The 23209-nt window shown below is 40.8% G+C and overlaps 3 protein-coding genes across 5 annotated transcripts; 1 reads left to right on the forward strand and 2 right to left on the reverse strand.

The window, feature by feature from the left end:
• Positions 1 to 310: 310 nt before the first annotated feature.
• Positions 311 to 6218, reverse strand: fliI (FLII actin remodeling protein). The gene is made up of 4 exons (XM_017232678.3): positions 5959 to 6218; positions 2722 to 5858; positions 1992 to 2142; positions 311 to 1930 (listed from the first exon to the last, which is right to left on the reverse strand). The coding sequence occupies exons 1-4, from the start codon at positions 6010 to 6012 to the stop codon at positions 1520 to 1522; spliced, it is 3753 nt and encodes a 1250-aa protein (XP_017088167.1). The 5' UTR covers positions 6013 to 6218; the 3' UTR covers positions 311 to 1519.
• Positions 6219 to 7443: 1225 nt separating this feature from the next.
• Positions 7444 to 16750, forward strand: tty (tweety). Of its 3 annotated transcripts, none has more exons than XM_017232680.3 (8): positions 7444 to 7507; positions 8963 to 9323; positions 9716 to 10201; positions 10259 to 11022; positions 11493 to 11662; positions 12827 to 12838; positions 12923 to 13880; positions 14925 to 16750. In XM_017232680.3, exons 2-8 carry the CDS (start codon positions 9186 to 9188, stop codon positions 15337 to 15339), a joined length of 2943 nt encoding a protein of 980 aa, XP_017088169.2. In that variant the 5' UTR covers positions 7444 to 7507; positions 8963 to 9185; the 3' UTR covers positions 15340 to 16750. The 3 variants fall into 3 exon arrangements, with proteins under 3 accessions (XP_017088169.2, XP_017088168.2, XP_070132487.1); XM_017232679.3 differs by having other exon boundaries at positions 7463 to 7703; XM_070276386.1 differs by lacking the exon at positions 12827 to 12838 and having other exon boundaries at positions 7463 to 7703.
• Positions 16751 to 19321: 2571 nt separating this feature from the next.
• On the reverse strand, positions 19322 to 23209 carry LOC108119477 (pyridoxal-dependent decarboxylase domain-containing protein 1). Its single transcript, XM_017232682.3, has 5 exons — positions 22973 to 23209; positions 20833 to 22230; positions 20252 to 20767; positions 20002 to 20195; positions 19322 to 19944 (listed from the first exon to the last, which is right to left on the reverse strand). The coding sequence occupies exons 1-5, from the start codon at positions 23081 to 23083 to the stop codon at positions 19614 to 19616; spliced, it is 2550 nt and encodes an 849-aa protein (XP_017088171.2). The 5' UTR covers positions 23084 to 23209; the 3' UTR covers positions 19322 to 19613.

Genomic DNA, 23209 nt, shown 5'->3' on the forward strand with positions numbered 1-23209 from the left:
ATAATTTATCATTAATTATTAAAGGATTTAAATAAAGCATCCTAAGGCATGCAGTTCATCACCTACCTGGATTATCGACCACACTGCCTTATATGAATTATATACAGAAATCATAAAACATAAAACAGTGCTTGAAAATTATTTAAAAAATTTTTTAAAAATAGTTTAAAAAGAAAATTCAAAAATAAAAAGTTAAAGTTTCAAAAAATCTTAAAACTATATCTCTAATATACCTTTCAAAGTTCCACAAACCCTTCCAATTTCCATTTCCTCCCATTTTCAAACCCAAAAAAATTTGAAAAATCATAGATTTTGTTAATTTTCATTTAATATTTAACCAAATGATTATTTTGGTCTCAACAGCTTTTTCTTACAAAATTTTTCATACGTATTATTATTATTATTTAGAATCATAAAACTGAAAATAAGGAAAGGGCATCAAAATCAAGGATATGTTTCTCCTTCCCAAAGCCTCAATTTTCCGCCTGAAACACAGATTGGGGTTTTTTCCAATTTTTTCTAAATCTTTTTCAATGGTTTTTCTTTTTTTGTTTTATTCAGGGGATGGTGGCATTTGGATTTTGGATTAATAAAAATAATCAAAATAAATACGTGGCATTTTTGTACAATTAGTTTTTTTGTTTATGTTTGTTTTTTTTTTGTTTGTTTAGCGTTTTTATGTCGTTTTTTTTTTTTATTACAGGCTAGCTTTAAGTAGGTTAACATTTTAAAAAGGACTAGCACAAGGAGTAATCCTTTCGGCTCAGCGTATGTATATATAAATATTGCGTATTTGTATATAGGTAATTATGTATTACATATAGCGCGTGTGTGTGTGGGTGTGTATATATAAAATAATATATATATTTATAATTTATAAGGTTTTCTCGTAATAGAGTGTGTGTGTGTTTGGGAGGGGGGGGCGAATACTTGGCGTTTGTTGGAGTTTGTTAGCTAATTAGTTAAGGGCGGGAGCAAGTGAGCTAATAAAAAAATATGTATATATTAATTATACAAAACAATTAAATACAATTTTTATAAAAAGTACAAACATGTTGTAATTTGATTGGGTTTTCTCTCTCTTTCTCTCTTGATACGATTTTTTGTAATTTTTTTTTTTTTAAGATGTTTGTAAAAATTTACTTTTTTGTCATGATTTTTTTTTTAAGAGGCTATTGCTCTGTCACGGCAATAGCCCTATCCCCTCCCCCTAAAGCCATCTTTCCTAGTTTTTTTTCGTTTTTTTTTTTTAAATGAGCTCTTTGTTCCTAACTTTAGAATTATTTTTTTAAAATAATTTCTCAATTCTTCTCAGACAACCAACAAAAAAGAACTCTACACATGCACAATATTTCCCAAAAAAAAAGAGAGAATTCGTTAAAAAAAAATCATTAAAAAATTCTAAAAAAAGAAGCAACTTAATCGTTTAAGATGCTTGAATTATAAAGAAGAATCCCTTTGAAAACTCTAGTGATTTTAGAATTAAATGGCTCTCCGCTTTTCCGCTCTACACTTAAAATTATAAATACACCTTGAAGGCGCTCCAGCCGTGGAAGCATTTGGTGAATCGACGCGACTCCTTGTTCTTCATCGTCAGGAAGAGTTTGCGCGGCCGTTCCGGTTGCTTGATCCGCATATGCTGGATGTACACCTGGGCGGACTTGTAGGCCAGCTTCACCTCCACCTCGCTGCAGCGTGGTCCCATCCAGAGGAAGACGTGCTCGCCATTGTCCAGGATCATGATGTCGTCATCGGCGAGATCATCCTGACAAAAATCGGCGCACTTCTCGGCCACCGTATAGTATCCTCGCTCGTTGGAGCATCGGAACAGACGTGTATACTCCATGTACTCGGCGTCTGTATCGTATGGTTTCCGTCCTCCAAGAGCCACCCAGAAGAAGTTTTCGGGTTCGTCGCCTTCGTTGAGTATCTGAAAGAGATTTTAGGAGTGGATTCTATATATCTCCTTAATGATATATCAGATTACTAACCTGCAGGCTCACCCAGGGTGAGTTGAACATATCCTCGGCTATTTCCTGGATCAGCTTGGCCTCCTCGTTGCAGGATTTGTTGCCAATCCAGACGTACACTATCCCTGACTGTGAATCGTCCTCCGTTTCAAATGGCACATGGAGTATATAGCTATAAATAATAAGCAATAATAATCAATGATATATATATATCTTTATCTTTAAAGATATTATCAATAAAATGTTGAAGAATTCTATAAGATATGGCTTTGATAAGATAAAAGAAGGAAGTTCTTAAAGGCATGACTTGTTTTTTAAAAATATATGGGCTTATAGAGCTTAAACCCTTAAGGGGTTACTTCAAGGTAAAATTATAAATAATAGTTTCTAAAAATATAATATTTAAGCAATATTCTCTAAAAATTTAAGACAAATTGGAGCATTATTCAAAGAGATATAGAATATTATAGAGAGTCCTATAAACCGAAATAATACTGACTGGAAATAGTCCCTATATCTATAAACTCCTTCCCTATAACCAGGAAACCCCTTCACAAATCATTCTGAAATTTAAACCACTTATTTTTTATAAAATTTTTAATATTAAATAATAATAATAACTAAAAATGCCCCTTTTTTTAAGACCAGAATAAAAAAAAAATAAAATATTTAACTTTTAAGATCAATTACTATCTCAAGTATAGTATCTAAGCTTCCAAACTAGAACTAAAGCCTAGAATCTAATACCCACCAAAAGGCCGAGTTAAGATGCACTGCATCCGGATTAATCTGGATGAGGCGTGTGGTGAGTGCTCCACCGTTCGAACGCAAATGGAAGAACTCCACCGGCGCCTTCCCATCCGCGGTCAGAGCCTTGTCCTTCCGCTTGCCGGTGTGTATGATGAACTTGCGCTTGAAATGGGACATGAACTTGAGGTTCTCCTGCTGCTGGAAGATCCGAACCACCTCCAGCTCCTCGCCGAACATGGCCTTAAACTTTTTCTGCAGCGTAAAGGTGAAGGTGAGCCAACCCATATTGCCGGCATTGCGTCCCTGCCAGAAATAGACGACGCACTGAATCTCATCCTCGGGCTGGTTGTTGGACGCCTTGCTGTCGTCCTGCCCCTCCTCGGCACCGTTCTCCGGCTCCTCCACGGGTATGCAGTAGCGGCACAGGAACACATAGCACTCGCCGGTGTAGAAATGGCCCAACTCCTCGGCCGGCAGGCGAACAAATTTCTTGTTCTCGAGCACAAACGGATCCATGTTCTCCAGATCGTAGTTCCACTCCTCTTCCAGCTGCTCGGCCTCCGCGAGGGGCATGGCCGCCTGGCGGGGCATGAAGAGGGCGGCCAGATCTGTGCGGGTCTCCTGCTTCTTGGCCCACTGGGTGAGATTGGCGCCCGTCTTGGCCACCGACTTGGCCGTTCGCGTAAAGTCCACGGCCATCACCTCGTCCCAGCCGGCGAACTTTGTGCGGAAGATCTGCATCTCGTTGCCCTCCGGAACGCGCATCACCAGAGCACACTCCGGTCGCTCCATCATGTTGAACAGCTCCCGGCTCAGCTTCACGGCAGCGGCGCGCACCAATCTCGTGGATTTCTTGCCGAACCACACGAACAGGTCCGTGCAGCAGTCCAGGATGTAGACGTGCTTGCTGTTCAGCAGGGTGTGGCAGAGCTTCTGGTCGGGCAGCTCCACCTGCGGCAGTTCCAAGTAGCCCATTCCCAGCTGAACCTGGTAGAGGCGCGGCTGCACCGGCTGGTAGTCGTCGGGCCAATGCTCCTTGGGCTCCTCCAGCTCCGCCACCTCCTCGGGCGTCAGGTCGAAGCCCTGCCAGAACTCGGGACTCTCCTCGCCCTGCCGTTCCACCACGATTTCGCACTTGTTCTTCCGCTCCATCTTACTGATCTTCTCCGCCATCAGGCGGGCCTTGGAGTTGAGGGTGTTCTTCGACTTCTTCCCCAGCCAAATGTAGATGGTGGTGCCCATGTCCAGGACGAGAGCATGCCGGGGATCCAGGGAGCTGGGCGACAAGGTAACCGGTTCCAGGTGGACAGTGGCCCCGTAGGCATGCACCAGATACAAGCGGGTTATGTGAATCATCTCCTCGATCGTGTAGAAACCGGTGGCAGTGCGTCCGCCCTCGATGTAGATGACCTCCGTGTCGAAGAGGGCCAGGAACTCCTCGGATTCGTCGCCCTGCTCCTCGCGAATGGTGCGACACCGGGCGCCCAGATAGTTCCTCAGGTTCACAGCATGGATCGCCGCACAGGCCCGCTTGTCCAGCGTGGCCTCGTTGCCGATCCAGAAGTAGATCTCCCAGGTGAGGGTCCCAAGGTCGTCGAACTTGGTCTTCAGCACGATGTAGCAGTCGCCCTCGTAGAACTTGCCGTGCACCACCTCCTCGATCTTGTTGGGCAGAAAGTTCTCGATCTCCCAAATCGTCAGACCCGGCTGCTGGCCGTCCTCCTTCTCAAAGAACTTGGAGTAGTCCAGCTGGGGCTTCTCCAGCGATTCGTCCCAGCGTTTCGGCTTCAGAGACTCCGGCTTGCCGGTCTCATCGGCCAGTTCGTTCTCCTTGTCCTTGGCCACGTCCTTCATGCCCTTAAGCACCTTGGCAGCGTCCTGGTCACCGCCCTCGGGCCGGAGACCGCGACGTAATCGTATCTTACGGGCCGTGGAGTCCTTGGGCGTGACGGCAGCGGGAATGGAGGCGGGAACGGCGGCGCCGGCTAACCTCAACTGGGTCTGCAGGCTGAAATCGATGTTGTAGAACTCCAGGCTGGTGGCCTTGCTCGATTCGCTCGGCTTGGGCGGCATTATAAGGTCGGGATTGTTGCGCAAGTCAAGCTGATCGAGTCCCTCCAGCAGGTGTATGGCATCGGGCAGCGTGATCAGTCGGTTGAAGCTCAGGTTTAGCTGCTTGAGAGCACCACATCGGCACAGGCCCTCGGGCACCATTTCTAGGAGATTGTTCGCCGCCGAAAAGACCTCCAGAGCACCCAGTTTCCCAATCCCTGACGGTATGCCGTCAAAGTTCAGCTTGTTGTCGTTGACGAGCAATCGACGGAGCTTTGGCAACTTGCAGAGGGCGGCGGGCAGGGTCGTTAGCTGATTCCGGGAGAGATTCAACGATTCCAGGCGCTGCCACTGCTCCACGCTGGCGCTCAGCTCGTTGATGGCATTATCACTCAGATTCAGACGCACCAGGGTCACCACATTGTAGACGACATCCGGCAGCTTGGGCAGGGAATTGTGCGACAGATCCAGCTCGACCAGATTGGCCAACGTGTCGAGGCTGGTGGGGAAATTCAGGAGCGTTCTCTGTGTGCCGCTCATGTTGAGAACCTCGAGGCTTTGCAGTGACGGCAGCTGTCGGAGCTGGAACAGCTCCAGGGGATTGTGCGACAGATCCAGAGTCTTCAGATTGATCAGCCTCCTGGTCTGGGGCGGCAGTGTCTCCAGGCGATTGTGCGACAGATCCAGAAATATCAGATCCGTGAGGTGAATGAAAAGCGGCGTGGGTATACTCTCGATGACATTATGGCTGAGATTGAGGACGATCAGATTCTTGGCCTTCTCCAAGCCCTCCGGCACCTCCTTCAGCTTGTTGTGCGACAGGTCCAAAGTGGTCAGCTCCTCCAGATGGAACAGTTCCGGCGGTATACCGCTGTTCTTCAACTGATTGTGCCGCAGATCCAAGGAACGCAGGCATGTTAGCTCTGTCAGCTCACCAAAGATCTTCTCCAGTCGATTGTGGTTCAGGGATAGATGCTCCAGCTTTTGCAGGTGGCCCAGCTCTTCGGGTATCTCCGCCAGCTGGGTGCGATCCAGATTGAGCCACTGCACCCGCGACATTTGCCGCATACTGCTGGGGAATGTTTTCTGCACAAAATAACCCAAAAATGCACACACACATTATGACTAATACCCCGGGATGACCTGTTTCCATTTGTACGGCCTGTTTCTGGCCGACGATACTTACGCTAAAATCATTTTTGGTAAAATCCACACCGCGTACAAACGGCAGCACACTCATTGTGGGATCTAACTACATAAAACTGTTATCATTCGGGCACACGCCGACACACCAAAATAAGCGCTTTTAGCTGCTTGGCCCTCTTTTTTTTTTGATTCGTTTCTTTTTTCTTTTTTTTGTTATTTTGCTCGCTATTCCTATTTGCACTGAAAAAAAAAATTGCGCTCTTTGCGAGCGATGACCGTTCGTCACATTGCCATACAAATGCTCACGTATTTGTTGGCCACTTTGTAGGTGGGATTAGCCTCTGGTCACACTAATCGCACACTGGGCCAGCTGTGTTGTTAACCAACACTAAAAGTGTTGCAAAGCAAGTCGTTAACAGTGATGACGAATTGTTTTCGTTTAATTTTTACTTGAAAATAAGATTATTACTAAAAATAAATATTTAGGAAGGTTAAAAAAATGATTCAAACTTTTTTTTATGTTTTAGTATTATTTTTATTCTTATGGTTCTTGGTATTTTATTTATATTGTCTATACTGTAAGGTATTATGAAACTTTTAGCCATCACTGTTTAATAATAGCTCTTCATTTATGAACCGTTTTTAATTTTAACAGTTAATTTGATTAATTTAAGTCTTTTAGCGTCGTTATTATTAAAAAATACAATTTTTTATCTTATAATATAGCTGTCCAAAGAATAACTACTACTTCTTGAAGTTTAAAATTTTTCTTTAATTGAAAAAAAGAGTCTTGAAATCAACATAAAAATATTCTTATTATTATTTTTTGTGCTTTGTTTTCTACAAATTTTAATTTCATTAAAGTTAATGTTATAAATTTTATTTTTTTCAGAGTTTTAGCATATGTTTTTTAACTGAAATATATTATACAATTTTTATGCGTTTGATTCTTATAGAATTTTCGTTTGAAAATAGGATTAAAAACCTTGATTTGAATTGAGGTAAACTAGTTTTTCTCAATAATACCTTAATCCGTAAATAAAAACTATGTTTAAATACGAACAAATTCAAATATTTTAATATTTTAAAAAGAAAAACCTTTATATATGAACAGTTATGAATTTTAACAGTTAATTAGATTAATTTAAGTCTTTTAATGCCGTTATTATTTGAAAATACAATTATCTATCATATAATATAGCTGTTTAAAGAACAACAACTTCTTTACAACTTGAAAAAAAAGTTTTAAAAATTGTACAATTTATTTTTTTTTTTATAAAATCTTAATCCATATATAAAAAATAAGTTTTAATAAGAAAAAATTCAAATATTCAAATATTTTTAAGGGAAAAAACTAACATTTTAGTAAAAAGAGAGCTTTAAACCGTAAAAAGGACATTCAGTGGTGTAGCAAGTTTGGTCACACTAAGTGCCCGGTATCCTGCGCGCATGATCCTGCGCCCACTGTTCGGGACACAAAAAAAATCTGAAAAAAAAAAATAACGAACCCTGTGTGCATAATCCAGAGGGTGTGACCAAATCGAACGACGCGAAATTTTCATACTTTGCCCAGTCTTCGGAATGTGAAGGTCCTGCTCGTGTGTTGTGTTGCCTTTTTAAAATTGCAAAAACAAAAAAACTAGCTCACTCAAAAATACAAAAAAAGAAAGACTTATTTTCGAAACAAATGGTTTAAATGAGAAGCAAGAAGCGCGAAAAACCACAAAAACAGCCCCAGAGATGAAAGATTAAGAAAAGCTTATCAAATTAAGAGTGCAACAAAAAGTAATAGTTCCGTGTATTCTCTTTGTTTGTTGTACAACGATTCTGTTTTGGTGTCTTCCTTGTGCGGCTGTCTCTATGTGTGTGTGTGTACGGCCGGAAAAAAATCAAATTCTTAATTAAAATTATGATAATATTTTAAAATCAAATTGGCGAATTTAATTTATGCGTATTCGTATTCGTATTCGTGTGTGTGTGTGTTATTGTTGCACTAGTAGTAGTGTGTGGAAGAGGGATGGGGCGAACTACTGCAGTTCCTTTTAGGGCAGGAGATGGAGGTTGGAGCAAGATGGGCTACGGATGGGGGGCGTGGTGGGCGGAAAGTGGGCGCAGCAATTACGAGAGACTGCCAAAAAGGAATAAGGAAGCTATAGCAGGAGCAGAAGCAGAGCAAATTTTAATCAATAGATATACAAACACATGCGCATCACAGGGACAAAGAGAGCAAGCACAAGAGAGAGTGAGATTTAGAGAGAGAGAGCGCGAGAGCGAGTGTGCCGAGAGAGACCAACGAGAGAGCACTCCTTCGCCTGTTACCGTTACTCGCTTAGTCCCCGCGTGTACCGTGTGTTTGTTGTTTGTGCGCTGCGTGTTGTTGCACTAAGCGAAGAGGCAGGAAGAGGAAGACAAGTGAACAGTTATTGCGCTGGGCAGAAGCAGCATCCGCATTCAGCATCAATAAAAACCAAAATCTGAGACAAATAACAACACTCACGCCCAAAAAAAAGTAACTCGTTAGTTATTTTACAAATCACAGCAATTCCACGGATAAAGCAGAGCTACCTACGCATTCAACCGTTATTATTGTTTAATTAAAAATTAAAGTGCCCCAAAAATGTGGGGGCGGCTGCTGGCAACCTACTTATTGAGCAATTAAGGCCATGCCCACGCATGCACGCCCACATATGGGTACATACGTGTGTGTGTGTGTGTTTGCGAGAGAGTGCTGTTGTGTGTGTGTGGGGCTTTGGAGATCGCAAAAAAGGAAAATAAGAAAAAGAAATAAAATATAAAAATATTAAAATAATAAATATATTTAAATTAATATTTTGAAAGTATAAGAATGTCCTTAGAAAAAAAAGAGAGCTCCTTTCTTTGCCCCCAAAAAGTATGCTAAGATATTTCTGGGTCGGGTACTTGCACTTTTAACCTGCTGAGCTGGCAGAAATTAATTACGGTTACGATAACCGTTATACGAACGATACTCAATATGATTTTAACCCTTTTTGTGTCTTGTTTTTTTTGTATCCTTTGGTTGGCAGTGCACGGCAATTTGGATTTGGTGTCAAGAGGTTAAGGAAGAAACTTTCAGGCCCGTGAGCACGTAGCTGGAACAAAATCCCCAAACCCAAGTTAGCAGCAAGAGGGAACAAAACGCCGGGGGACGCCCACGCGCCGATAAAAGCCAACGCGAAGGGGAGAAGGAAGAAGGAAAAGGAGGAGAAGTAGTAGCGAAAGCGGAAGCGGCGAGGATACCAGGCGAGGATGGGCGACTATCACGAGTTCACGGACCAGTACAAGGTGCCGGTGATAGCCAAGCTGCTCCACGCCCTGCCCCACTACAATATTACCTTTCACAAGATCAACAGCACCTTTCGACCCAACGATGAGATCTATTTGGAGGTAAAGACCCCATAGGGGTTAAAGGAAATATATATATGTGTATTTTTAAGCCTTTACTTTAAAAAATGTATTATTTTTTTAAGTATTTTGTTAAAAAGTTACTATTTTAAGTCCCTACTTCTTAAAAATTTATAATTTTTGAAGTCGCATACATTGTAATTAAGGAAATAACCCATGATCTGAATGCTTACGTTGTGAGTTTTCATTAAAGTTTATAGATTTGTTGTTTTAAAAATATAAAAAAACAAAAACAAGCTTAAAATTATTTAAAAAACCCCAAAAAATAAAAAATATTATAAAACTTCTTCTAAAAATGTAAAATTTTCAAGTCACTTACCTGGTAATCAATGAATTCTTGTATGATTCTCATCATCTCTTCCTTTACCCCACAGAGTCTGGGCATTTTGGGCTCGGTTCCGGCTGCTCTGCTTATTGTCTCCCTGCTGGGACTGCTCTTCTATCTGATGACCCGATGCTGTGACCGAAAACCACGTCCGGCCCATTCCATTACCAGCCTGAAGGTAGCTCTCTCGATCGTCACCGTCATGTGCTGTGCTGCGATCGGCTTGGGACTGTATGGAAACGATGATCTGCACAATGGACTATTGGAGGTATTGACGGCGGGCAGGAAGGTGGATAATCTGGTGACCACAATCCGGAATCAGACGCACATCCTTGAGAATACGCTGACGAATCGCATCCGGCCGCAGTTGGTGGAACTGGCGGATATCTTTGACCAGCCGGTTTCCAATCAGACCGCCCTCTCCAAGCTCTTCGTATCGCTGAATATTGTCCAGGGTAATGTTACGCTGGCTACCAATGCGGCATCCGACATCCGACGGCCACTCATGAGCATCTCCATGACACACTTCTTAACGGTAAGGGATTATCTTTATCCTTTTTTGGATTCCGTATCGTAACTCTTTCCATTGCAGCGCGGTGATCAGTGGGAGTTAATCCGCTGGCCGGGAACGGTGGCTACTCTGGCTCTGCTACTTGTCCTCTGTGCCGTGCTGCTGGTGGGCGTGGCCCGGCACTCGAGATGTGCCCTCATCCTATTCAGCGTTTGCGGTTTGCTGGCCGTAACCGGATCCTGGCTAATGTCTGGCTTGTATCTCTCCTCCTCGGTGGCCGTCGGGGATTTGTGCATCTCTCCAGCCGACTTTCTGGTCTCCACTGCCCCCCGGGATCTGCCCACCAACGTCCTGCTCCACTACACTCAATGCGAACCGGGACACACGAATCCGTTTACCCAACGCCTCCGGGAATCACAAAACTCGCTGAACAACGCCCGCAGTGCCATGGCCACCGTTATGAAGATATCCCTGGTGCTGTTCAAGTCTTCCGGCCTCCAGCCGAAACTGGGAGCTGTCAATGCCGATCTCAATAGCAGTGAACGCCTGCTCACCCAACTGACTGCTCTGGTGGACTGTAAGGCGGTGCATCATAATTTCCTGGCCGCTGCCCGAGGACTTTGTGAGGGCGGACTACTGGGATTGGTCCTGATGCTGATTGCCAGCTTCATAGCTGCCATACTCCTGACGATTATGGTGTGGGTGGACTCGCACACGTGGATATATATCAGGAAGCGAAATGACTACGCCCAGGTGGACGAACCATCCTATATTTCACATCCGGCTCCGCAGAATCATCAGCAAATGATGAATGCAGCCAGGACGCTGCCAAGGAACCATAATGGGTATGTTTGTGAAGAACCCCCGTAGCCAGGGTTGTCAAAAAAAAAAAAAAAAAAATTGGAAATTCGAAAAAGGGAAAAAATTATACCATTTTCATCTAAATATTTTTGATTTTTGGAAATATTGGTTTGAAAATATGTCTGTTTCCGATCGTAGAGATCTTTTGCGAAAAGGATATAGCTAGGATATAGCTAATGGATTTATCTTCTTGATTTGAAGAGTAAATATTTGAAATATTTACCCTCCAACCTCCAAAATTTTTTTGAAAATATTTTGAAAAAAATAATTTTTGACAACCCATTCTCCCATGCGACCCGCCCCTCTCCGATTCCCGCCTCCATTCTCTCGCTCTTTCTCTCTTTCTCTGCTCTCTCTCGTCCCGTTGTTGTTCTTTATTATTTTTTGGGGTTTTATTTCTGGGGGGGGGCCTTTGTTTTCTTTACTTTTTTTTTGGTTATAATCTAATTTGCAGGCACTTCAGCCCACCGGTGATCAGTGGATCGCACACCCTGCAACATCCCAGCAAGCGGCAGCAGCACGAGATGATGGCCCACGCCCACATCCAGCAGAACATGCGCGCCATGGGCACCCACACGCTGGGCAGGCTGCCCTCGCACAACCACAGCCCCACCCACATGACCGGTAAGTGCCTGGACATCGAAACCCAAAAACCACACACATCTCATTCTTGACGACCCACATGCCCATTGTCTCCAAGGACTGAGAAAAAATGTTAAAGATTGTTATATTATTGCTAAAATTCTAGTTGAAAATTGTATTTATTTTTTGAAAAATATTTATAAATCTTTATATATTTTATAGTTATATTTTTGATATAAACATTTTTTCTCAGTGCTTGTTTACCATCTTTTTATATCAATGTACATGAATTTCCATATGTAGGAAGTAGGAGACCTCTGTAAGCATAAGAGATCGAATTGAGCTGGGGATTTCGAATTGGATTTTTCAAAAGAATGTTTTTTAAATTAATTTTTGTTTAAAAATGGTGTTTTTGTTTTAGTTTTGGTTTAAAAAAATATTTTAAATATTATAGAAATTCTTAAAATCTTCATAAACTATAGTCTTAAGAAATAAAGTCAGTCAGAGTTCGACTAAAAAAAGGCCACTATTAGACTTTATGGAAAAAAAAATAGTTTTTTGTATTAAATTTAAAATATTGAATAATTTTCATCATTTTTTTGTTAAAGAATGTATTAAAAAAATTATAGAAGCTTTAAAAACCTTCTTGAACTAAAAACCTTAAATAATAACATCAGACAGAGTTCGACTACGGTCACTATTATATTTCTTTTTGTGACAAAAATCTGTTTTTTGTACAAAATGTAACATTTTCACAATTTCTTTTAGATAAAGAAAATATTTAAACTATAATAGACATTTTTAAAACCTTCGAAATCGATAACCTTTAACGATAACTTAAGACCGAGTTCAACTACGGCTTGGTTTTTATTAAAATTTAGAAAACAAAAATTTTATCTTATTTATTTATAAAATTTCTATAAAATTAGTAAATCATTTTGAATAGTATATTTATATAATTAGTAAATGAAATTATTAAAACCGCTCAATTTGTTCTCATCACGAATCGTATTCTTTTTTTTTTTCTTCAAAATATGATCTCATTCCATGCGACCAAAAAATAAAAAAATAAAAAAAATTACCTGCGCCCATCCAACGTTTCCACCTGCAACTGCGTCGTCATCCTGCATCCTGTGCATCCACCATCCCCACGTCCGACCCGCCTATTGCTAATTTGTTGTGTGTGTGTGTGTGCCTTTTTCGTAGGTCCCAATAATGGTAAATATGCAACCCTAAGCAAACAATGCAAGACATTGGAAGCCAATGACTTTTACTGAAAATCGTCGCCACCCCCCTTCGCAGCAGCAGCTATTGCAGGAGCAACCCCCACGACAGCGGCCCAGCAGCAACAGGTACAACAGCAACAACAACAGCAGCAGCAGCAACAACAACAGGCACAACAACAATTGGGTGGACCACAACCGATATATTGCCATCATCCGCATCAGCATCCACATCCGCATCCACATCAGCATCCTCATTCGCATTCGGCAGCCGCTGTGGCAGCTGCAGTGCAGCATCAGCATGCCATCTACCATCAGCAGCAGCAGCAGCAACAGGCCCAGGCCCAGTATGGGACGTATACGACAGCCGCCCATCATGCACCGCATCACTTGGGCCCGGGACAGAGTCAGATATATCAGCAGATTCCGGCCCATTTGGCGCCACAATTGGCGGCAGCGGCCGCAAACGGTAATCCGCACTCGATCTACCAGCCCCTGGTGGCGGTTAGCCAGGGCTCCATTTATGTCTCCAACTTGGCCACGATGCGCCGGCAGAATAGTCAGGGCGGCCCCCAGATTCCGGCCCATCAGCATCCGCCGCCGAGTCTCCACCAGCAGCAACAGCAACCGCCACCGCCTTCCCAACAGCAGCAGCAATTGCATCAGCTCAAGTCACCGCAACAGCACCAGCAGCAGCTGCAACACCAGCAGCAACAACAGCAACACCAGCAACTGCAACAGCAACAGCAACACCACCAGCAGCAGCAGCAGCAACACCATCAACAACAGCAACAACAGCACCAGCAGCAACAGGAATCGGATGTTATACCCATTAGCACGGCCATGGATAATTCGATTTATGACCGGGACAAGCAGATCTACAAGTGCTCCACACTGCGGCAGGGCGGCAAGTTCGATCCCAAGTACAAGCCCTCAATCCTCAACTGCCCACTGCCGGAAATACCCAAGGATGCCGAGCAGCCCAAGGTGGAGTCCATCTACCAGCAGCAGCAGGCCCAGCATCAGAATTATTCAAAGTAGGTTTTGAAGAAATTTCAGTATAGTTTAGTTTAGTAGTTTATTAGTTAGTTGGTATTATTTTTTACAATTACTTTTAATGAGCTTTGTTAGTTATTAATTTTTATGGCCCAAGGCTTTATATACAGGGCTTTATACAGGCATTATGTAGAACTATAGTTTGTATTAGTTATGATCTAATTTTGTGCACTTTTTTCGTTGTTTTAAAAGCCAAAAAATACTATAAATTCTTTAAATTTATGAATATTGTTCGTTAGTGTCTTGTTTTTTGTTAATTAATCTGAAAATTAACTATTGTATATAAAAATTGTGTAGTTAATCTCTTTAATTAACCTATTTTGTATCAAATTGTTAACTAAAATGCCAAGATTTAAGAAATGAAAACCAGTATATTTTAAAGAATTATTTAAATTTCTTCTATAATCAAACGTGAAATATTTGTTTGTTTTTTTTATTTTTATTTCATTTTTAAGTAAAAAAACACAAGACTATATATATATATATATATATATTTAACATATGTATATGACTGTCTGTTTTATTTTATTTTGAAGAAAATCTTTAAATTTTATCTATAATTATACACAAAATGTATGTTTCTTTTATATTTAATCGGACCTGTATTCTAATGCTTCAAAAAAAGTAAATAATTCTATATTTTGGAATATTTTGTTGCCATGTCCGCTTGTCCGTGTGTCCGTAAAAATCTAAAAAAAAGCCTCAAAATGAAATAATATTGTACATCCATAAGCCTTTTATATTATTTATAATTTGTCTTTTTTTAAACATGTTTCAAACCATCCTTTATATCATTTTAAGGTTATCTTCTAAAAATACTCAAGAATACTCACTCAGACAAGTCTAAACATGAAAAATATTCAACACATAATAAGACTTAACCTTACTTTCCAAATAAAAAAAACTAATTTCTTTAATAAAAGACCTTAAAATGATAGCCCTCCAAACTTTTCGGTTTCTGCCGAAAAACCTTTCCCCAAGTTACTCAAAAAATATTAAATACCTTGCTTGAAACCCCCCTTTAGGACACTGCAGCGTCCGCCGATGAAGTTGCCGCCGCAGATGAAGGCCATACCGCCACCGCGCATCGGCACGCCCACTTCGCCGCCACCGCCAGCCGCCCAGCCACTGGGTGATGCCGGCGGCGGAGGAGGACCTGGTCTGCAGAATGGCGGAGGTGGCACCGGAGGAGTCGGAGGAGGAAACACCAACGAGGACACATCGCTGCCGCCGCCGCCGCTGGAGGCGCAAAATGAGGCAACTGCCAAGGGACGAATGGGCCAGGCGGCCAATGGCAAGGTCCTGCACAATGGAGGAGGCGGTGTCACCGGCGGAGGAGTGACCGGAGGAGGTGGCGGACAAGTGGACGATGACGATGATCTGCCTCCGCCACCGCCAGCGATAACCGACGAGAGTAATTATGCGGTGACGGAGCTGTAAAATGGAATCCAATGGCAAAAAAAAAAAAAAAAAATGATATAATGGGGAAATGGAATTGGTCAGGATTTGGGATTGGGTTTTGGGGGGTGTCTTCCTAGAATTCGTGTATGATAGAAATATATAGGCTAGAAATGAATCGGGAATCGGGGGAGCAGAACGATGAGAACGATTAGGAATGGTGGGTTTAAAGTTTGTTGGAGCGGCGAGTGTTCCTCTTCTTGATTTGTTGCATTTAACGTATATCGTAATATCGTAATCGTATCCTAGACCGGAATCCTGCTTTTCGACTTTTTTGTACATACTATATACTACACTATAAACTATATCTTAACTTTAAACAAGGACAACAAGGACACTAACACACGCACACAGTGACCAAAACGACGGATACCAGACAGTAAACAGGACACAGAAACTTGTATTTGTAACATATATCAGCGATCTATTACTTATATGAATATATCTATATATATATATACATATACATATATATATATATATATGTGTGTATATTATGTATCCATTTAGGACACGGTTATTCCTTTTTGATAATAGCATATTTTTACAAATTTTAAAAAACAAAAATTGTCGAAACGAAACAATTTTTTTTAAAACCAAAAAAAAAGTTACCATAACTTATTTATGAAACAACAAACCAAATAAATATATATTAATTGTATGTATACCCAAAAAAAAAAAAAACCGAGGAAGAAAAAATAACAGAATGGAACCTAAAAACCTTCAAGCAACCACAAAAAAATTATTTAAAAAAAAATTAATTCGGATCGTAGGCATAAGTTCTAGAATCGAAAATGTAGTAGAAACTTTAGCAAAAAAAAAAAACAGATTTTTTAAGGCATTTAGGTCGAGAGTCAATTTTTTTTATATAAACCGACTAACGGGTCTCTCAATGGGCGTATAAATGGGTGTGGCAGTTTTTTGTTTATTTTTAAATATATGTGATATTTTGAAATTCCTTCATTCCAACATGGTGTTTCCAAGTAATAATATTCCATTTAGTTTCTTATATAAAATAGCAACACAAAATAAAACATTTTATTTTTAAAAAATATTTAATCATTTGTTAAAACGCACAAATAAATTAAGAAACTACAACTAAGTCATTTACATAACCTAGATTTTGTTTAATATTTTTAATATATGGGTTTGAGTTCCTTGTCGTGTAAAGAAAATACACCAAAACTTAATTTTAAGTTAAAAAAAAAAATATAATCCAAAAATTAGACTAAATATTTATAATTATTTATGATTATAATATAATTATTATTAATTTTTAACTGCCACATAGCCATTTAGAGAAGAAGACCGTTTTAGAGCTCGACTCTGTCCTGGATTTTGGGTTGTGCTGTGGAGGATTCCTCGGGGAATCGTCCGGGACTGGCGGGTTAAATCGATATTTAGGGACAGACGGATTTGAGCCTGCGATTTTATTGTGTATTAACCTAAGCTTAACATGGAATGCATTTATTAAAAATAAACTAGCACATATGCATATATAGTATATACATAAATAAATAAAAAGAAATGGAAACAAATATATATATAGAACAGACATTCAAAAGACAAGGACACTGATATAGAAAGTATATATATATTATATATAGTATATATATTTAGAGGGCTAACTGTATATTTAGTAGCTAAAACAAAAGGCCATCGAGCACATACAATATAGTAACCAAATAACCAAATAGATGAGAGAATTAAACATTTGACTTGGCATGGAACCGATAGCAATATTAAAAGACGATACAAAGTACTGCCCCCCCCCTTCCCCCCACACGAGGTGAGGAATTCCTGAAGTGAAGGAGGAGGAATTCCGGAACAAATCAGCGGAGACCAGAGGCCAAAACACACACAATATACATGGATGAGGCCAATCAACTAATTAAATCCAAAAAACACTGCCCAAAAAAAATACAACAACACACAAGAAATATATATGCAAGCCACACAGCGAAAAAAAACGTACTCAAAAATATATATACAGATTTAGCTATATATATACAAAATATATATATATATATATATATATATAGAAACGAACCCTAAATATATATATGGCACATTAAAACGATCAATTGTAAGATATTAAACAATCGAGTACTCAAATCGAAATTAAACTCAATAATCTTAATTAAAAAAAGGAAGCGGGAAATTTTAAATAAAAAAAAAAAGTAAATATGTATAGATTGTGTAAAAACAAACTGAACAAACTAATCAAGTTTTTTATTCGCTTATTATACAATTACAAAAATACAATATAATGTTATACAAATAAAAACTGACAAAAAAATTAAAGCTCTTCTCAATAAAAAAAAGGGGGTAAAACAATTAGAAAAAAACCTGCAATAAAACCCAACCCTTTAAGGGTTTCCAAATCAACAAAAAAAAAAATTGGCAAAAAAAATAATTAAATATTCTCACAAGGAATCGAACCCCCCTCTTTAATATTGAAGAGTTTTCTTTCAGAGAATTTTCGAGCTTAGATCGAAAATAAAACTCTGGTTACACATAAAAAAATAACATTATAAATATATAAAAAATAAATACAACACAATTAGCTCGTAAATATATTTCTGTGTTAAATGTTGTCATCGTACGCGTTGTAGTTATTAAAAAAAAAAAAAAACTTAAAAACACAAAAAACCGAAAATGATAAAAACTCTAACGAACGAAATTCGCAAACAATTTTTTCGAAAAACGCTCAACGGTAGCAGCAATAAGGCAAAAAAAAAACAGATCAAGTTGTACAACATATATATATATATATTAAAACAAAAATATATATATATAATTAAATAGTAATATGCATACAATATAGTTAAAGAAAATGTAAAGAAAAAAAAACAAGAAAAAGAGGCAAAAAAATCGAAACGCTTAGTGGCATATTAAACAAGTAATTCTAATAAATCATTAAAAAAAAAATTTGAAAATTCTTGTAAGAAATACGAAATGCTAAAAAAAAAACAGAAACCCGAAGAAAATTAAGAAATAAGTAAGTGTGTGTTCCAGAAAACACTTTCGCCCCCGGTCGAAATTTTTTGGGAAAAACAACAAAACAGTATTCTGGAATGAAAAATATTTTATGCCCTCATATACGGAATATCCCAAGATTCCATGAAACAGAGAGTGGTGGAAAATAATTCTTTCAAAAGCAGATAGCGAAAAAGTAAAAAAACGCTAAAAAAAACACAAACCAACAAAATATTAAATAAAAATAAAATAAAAGTATAAAATTTAATTGCATTAGTTAGATGGAGAAAAGTTGTTTTTTTTCTTAAAGTGGGAAAATAGTGAAAGGTGGGTCTATAAACCAGAGGAGCACGGCTATACATAGAAACAACCATCTCTTTCTAAATTATTTCACATTTTATTATTTTTTTTTATCATAATTTGTGCAGTTTTTTTTTTTGTTTTCTTATTACAGCAGCAGTATAATAAATATATACCTTTTTTTTTTTAATTATTTAATTTAATATTTATATATTTTTGTTTTTTTTTTCTTTTTTTTTTTTAGGTTTATCTTAGCTTCTAAAAAAATTAGAATAATGCAATTTATTGCTTTGCACAATTGAACATTGAACAATTGCTTAAAATATGTGTTTATATATATATATATATATATATATCTTTCTCAAAGGTACTTGCATTCTGAACAAATAAATACATAAGAGATAAAATATAATAATAAAATATTATTTAAAAATAATAATATATATAGATAAATATACATCTGTAAATTGGATTTTGGGGATTTTTTCAAGCATTTTCTTTCTTTTGGGGCTCAGAGACAACAACAACAATAAAATAATATGGTATATAAGGTATTAAGGTATGTAATGTATACAAGGTAAATTAATAAAATATAATATGGAGATATATATGCATTAAGATCATCATCATGGGCAATAAAAATATAGGTGTATATATATATATAAATACGTAAAAGCAATTAAATTGGATTTTTTATGGTCATCTTTAGTTCTTTGGAATTCTTAATTTTTTTTTTAAGGGAAAGTTTTTTTTTAAATGAAGCCTTTTTCTTTTTTTTAGCTAAGCCTATTACATCTGTTTAATTTTTTTTAATATCAGCATTGTTGTTATTTTTTTGATATTTAATTTAGTATTTTTTTTTAAAGACTGCTTCCTATATATGTTACCTAAGGCCTCTCCCGCTTTTGAAATCCATTGCTGTGGTGGTGGTGTGCCTTTGCTCTAAAAAAAGGTTCCTAATTGATTCTTTTTTTTGTTTATAGACTTGAATTAGAATTATTGTTAATTGCACTGTTAGCTGGCACCAGTTCCGGGACATTCGAGGATGCTCCACTGCTCTGGCTAACCGATCGAGCGTGATCCACATGGTTTTGCGTGGGCGGTGGAGCACCTTCGACTGCCGTGGCATCCGCCAGTTCTGTTGGATTGGTTGTGGTGCTGGTGGTGGTCTGCTCCACCTCGGGCTCCACCTTGGGAAAGACGGGTGGCGTGGTTGGCGCACCCACGGGCGTCTGAACCATGGGAGTGGGTGGCGATCGATTCGCCGGCAACTGATGAGCAGTGGCACCGGTCATTTGCATGTGGTATCTTAAAGGATCCATTAGTTAGATTTCATTTTTTAAATAAAATATTAACAAATCTTACTTGTAAATGTTCTCGGTGCTCTCGACCACGCCCTGGGTAAGATTGAGGCTGCGTCCCTTGATGCCAGACTCTTTGGCGGGCGGTGACCACCAGTTGAAGACCCTGCCCACCACGGGCACATGCCGTAGGATGCCCTCCTGCCAGAGCTTCTCCTCCGATTCACGTTGCAAGTCTGCAGTTACTGCCTCAATGCCCTGCAATTAAAAAAAATTATATAATCGCTTGGGATGACAACTACGAATGATTATACCTTCTTGACAATCTCCGACATGGTGTCCAATACCCTGGAGTTCTCCTGCACACTCTTGCCGACCGTAACCACCAGATCTAGGAGCTCCTCCACCTCCGTCTCGTGGGTAACCATGCCGAAGCGTACACAAATCAGTCCATCAGTGCCCTCGCCCAAGGAAAAGGCATTGTCCGTGGACTTTAGGGCCTCCACCAGATCGATGTTGAGCTTATTCAACTCGGTTTTGGCCTGATCGGTTAGTAGGGATTCCCAACCCTCCGGTACGAACCGGACACCGCCCATGCCGGCCCATTCGGGCAAGGGGACGAGTCGCAGGACATCACTGCGCTCCACCAGATGGATGAACCGTGCCTTGTGCTTGATGGTGGCGCGTAGGATGTCCACGTGCGCCTCCAGGCTCTGGGCAAAGCTCTCCAGGTTCTCAGAGCTGGGTGGCTGCTCCCCCAGGCCCAGTTCCAACGGGCAGTAGCGGATGCAACTGCCATGCGTTGGATGTTCAATGACCTCAAAATCGAACTGGAAAGGAAGAGCAGTTGGAGGATCTAGACGACCGAACACATCAAGTAGTAGTATCTACTCACATTGGGACAATCGCGTTGCAAGATCTGGCCTAGCCAGGAGTTGAGGCGATCGAAGTAGGAAGCATTGTTGACCTTTTCCAGTGGCTTCAGGCCATCCACCACATCGCGATCGGCAACGGCGGTGGCAACAGAGGAGGAGCCACTGCACCCCAGTGGAATGGTGGTGCTGCCATCGAACTGATAGGCAACCACGGGAGCGGCGGCATCGAACAGGGCCTGGATATCAAAGGGACTCTGGATGATGTCCGACAGCGAGGCGCCGGTTTGGGCGCCCGGCGTGTGACTCAACACCCGGATGCCCTCGCACTTGGACGCGATCTCGAACAGAATGCTGCACGTCTGGAAGGCGACATGCAGTCGCTCGGCAATCGCCTTTCGTCCCAGCGCCTGCAGGCTCGTCCACAGGGACAGCGAGTTCAAGCGCCTGGAAAGAATCGGATCGGATTCGAAGGCACTCAGTGCGCTATTCTGGAGCGGACGGTGCAGCAGGACGATGGGCAGACTGGGCACACCCAGCCAGCTGCCCAAATTCAGGGCCATCGAGTGCAGGACATCCTCCACATGTCCCGGATACTGGGCGCAGACCAGAGCGGCCAGGCCGTGTCCACTGGCATGGAGCCACATGTTGTTCGCCTTGCACACATCCCGCAGCCGGATCAGATTATCGATGTAGCCGCAGAGCGAGGCCCCAATGTCGGCTACCACCAGGAGCGGTGTCCTATTGGCCGCCACATCCATCTGGATCTGCTTCTGCAGCAGTCCAATGTCCATCGTCCCGAACTGACTGTTTTCCGGTATGATCTTAATGGCATCCAGTGGAATGCCCAACTGCCGGCAGGCATACTGCAGCCTCACGGGCGTCGTATTCTCCGATATATAGAACGTGGGCTGGGCCAGGGCCGGTATACCGCCCTCCAGATATCCCGGACACCTTGCCACAATCGCCAGTCGTACTGTCCTCAGGACCGCATCTGCGTTGTCGGCGTGAAAGCTACTGGCGGGACTATTGAAGTGAAACAACGTTCCCAGCCATCGGGTGGCATCACCCGAGATGCTATTCGTCACCCGGAGCAGCTGTTGGCGATCCAAGTGGGACAGATAGGCCACGATGCTGTGCGATATCAGCGCCAGGTGGGAGACATCGTCCAGAGCGGGCAGTGGAAATTCAGGATCATCATCGCTGTCCGTATACGAGACGAGTTGTTCCAGCGACTTGAGGATATTCGAGGGTACTCGGTTCTCGGCCGGCAGTAAGTAGTCAACCGATTCCTTCTCATGGTTCTCCTTGCTGTCCGTCGAGGGGCTACCATCCTCCGGGGTCGATGATATCTTAACGTTCTCCAAACGTTGCAAAACCTGCGATGATCGTAATTCCAATTCAGCCAAGCCGGAACGTATCTACAAAATTTTTGTGAGAAAATAATACGATATTAGTTGAGATTTCAATGGAAACTAGATGATATGGGGGTTCTTTCAAGGCCGGAATAACGATAAATCTTTAAAACTTGAAGGTATGATAGCCACATAAATAATAATTCTGAATCATAAACACGATAACTGGAACAAAAATCCAAGAAATTCCTATATTTCAGTGTTCAAGATAAGGGTTTAGTTATGGGTTTGGTTTCTTTACGACTTCCCAGATGGTTTCTAGACTAGGAAGAGGTCTATAAGAACTCTTTAGAGCTTTGGAGGAGGGTGTAACTAACTAGAACCTGAAATTAGACTAGAATTTCATAATATTATAAGCTATTTTAGTTCCTAAACCTTGTAGGCTAGTTTATAATAATAAAATATAGTAATCTATGACATTTCAGACTTTAAAAACAATATTTAAGATAAAAACTAAACCAAAAACCTGCAGACTAGTGTACGTAAAACTTTCAACTAATTTTGAATCCTCCAGTAACCCTGATAGTGGCTTCCTATCCTACATATCCTGCGAGTCTCCACCCGATGAAAACCAGGTTCCATGTTGTCTAGTGTAGCCCCACAATGTAAACAACCAGACCCACAATGTTGCAGAGAAGTTGACGTGTCTTCCGTCGTCGTCAGCAAAAAAAAAAAGAACACAGCTCCAAGCTCGGAAGGTAGAAAAGAAGAGAGGAAGAGGGCAGAGAAAAGGCAGAAAAACACTCACACTGGAGGCGGCGATTTCGGCTACGGGAGGCGTAGATGGGACCGGATCCGGCGTTATGTCCACAGCAGGATTCTGGCCGGGATCGTCGTCCGATCTGCCAGCCGCTGACATGGTTCTAATGTGCGATCCAATCCACTTATCGCCACCGAATCGTATCGTTTGCGAGCGCTATGCGAGCGATGTGGAAAATAATTGTTTTCGTACTCGCACCTTGTACGAGTGTGCGTGCGTGTTTGT

The sequence above is a fragment of the Drosophila bipectinata genome, chromosome XR (assembly GCF_030179905.1).
Source record: "Drosophila bipectinata strain 14024-0381.07 chromosome XR, DbipHiC1v2, whole genome shotgun sequence".
In the NCBI taxonomy this organism is placed as follows: Eukaryota; Metazoa; Arthropoda; class Insecta; order Diptera; family Drosophilidae; genus Drosophila; species Drosophila bipectinata.

Bases quoted from the DNA above. Each gene is read 5' to 3' on its own strand.
- fliI (XM_017232678.3), bottom strand. From the start codon at position 6,012: ATGAGTGTGCTGCCGTTTGTACGCGGTGTGGATTTTACCAAAAATGAT. The intron at 5,859-5,958 runs GTAAGTATCGTC...TATTTTGTGCAG, and splicing joins TTACCAAAAATGATTTTAGC to AAAACATTCCCCAGCAGTAT. The intron at 2,143-2,721 runs GTGGGTATTAGA...TATTATTTATAG, and splicing joins CATCTTAACTCGGCCTTTTG to CTATATACTCCATGTGCCAT.
- tty (XM_017232680.3), top strand. From the start codon at position 9,186: ATGGGCGACTATCACGAGTTCACGGACCAGTACAAGGTGCCGGTGATA. The intron at 10,202-10,258 runs GTAAGGGATTAT...TTTCCATTGCAG, and splicing joins CCATGACACACTTCTTAACG to CGCGGTGATCAGTGGGAGTT. The intron at 13,881-14,924 runs GTAGGTTTTGAA...ACCCCCCTTTAG, and splicing joins CAGCATCAGAATTATTCAAA to GACACTGCAGCGTCCGCCGA.
- LOC108119477 (XM_017232682.3), bottom strand. From the start codon at position 23,083: ATGTCAGCGGCTGGCAGATCGGACGACGATCCCGGCCAGAATCCTGCT. The intron at 22,231-22,972 runs GTGAGTGTTTTT...AAAATTTTGTAG, and splicing joins CCGAAATCGCCGCCTCCAGT to ATACGTTCCGGCTTGGCTGA. The intron at 20,768-20,832 runs GTGAGTAGATAC...CTTCCTTTCCAG, and splicing joins TGCAACGCGATTGTCCCAAT to TTCGATTTTGAGGTCATTGA.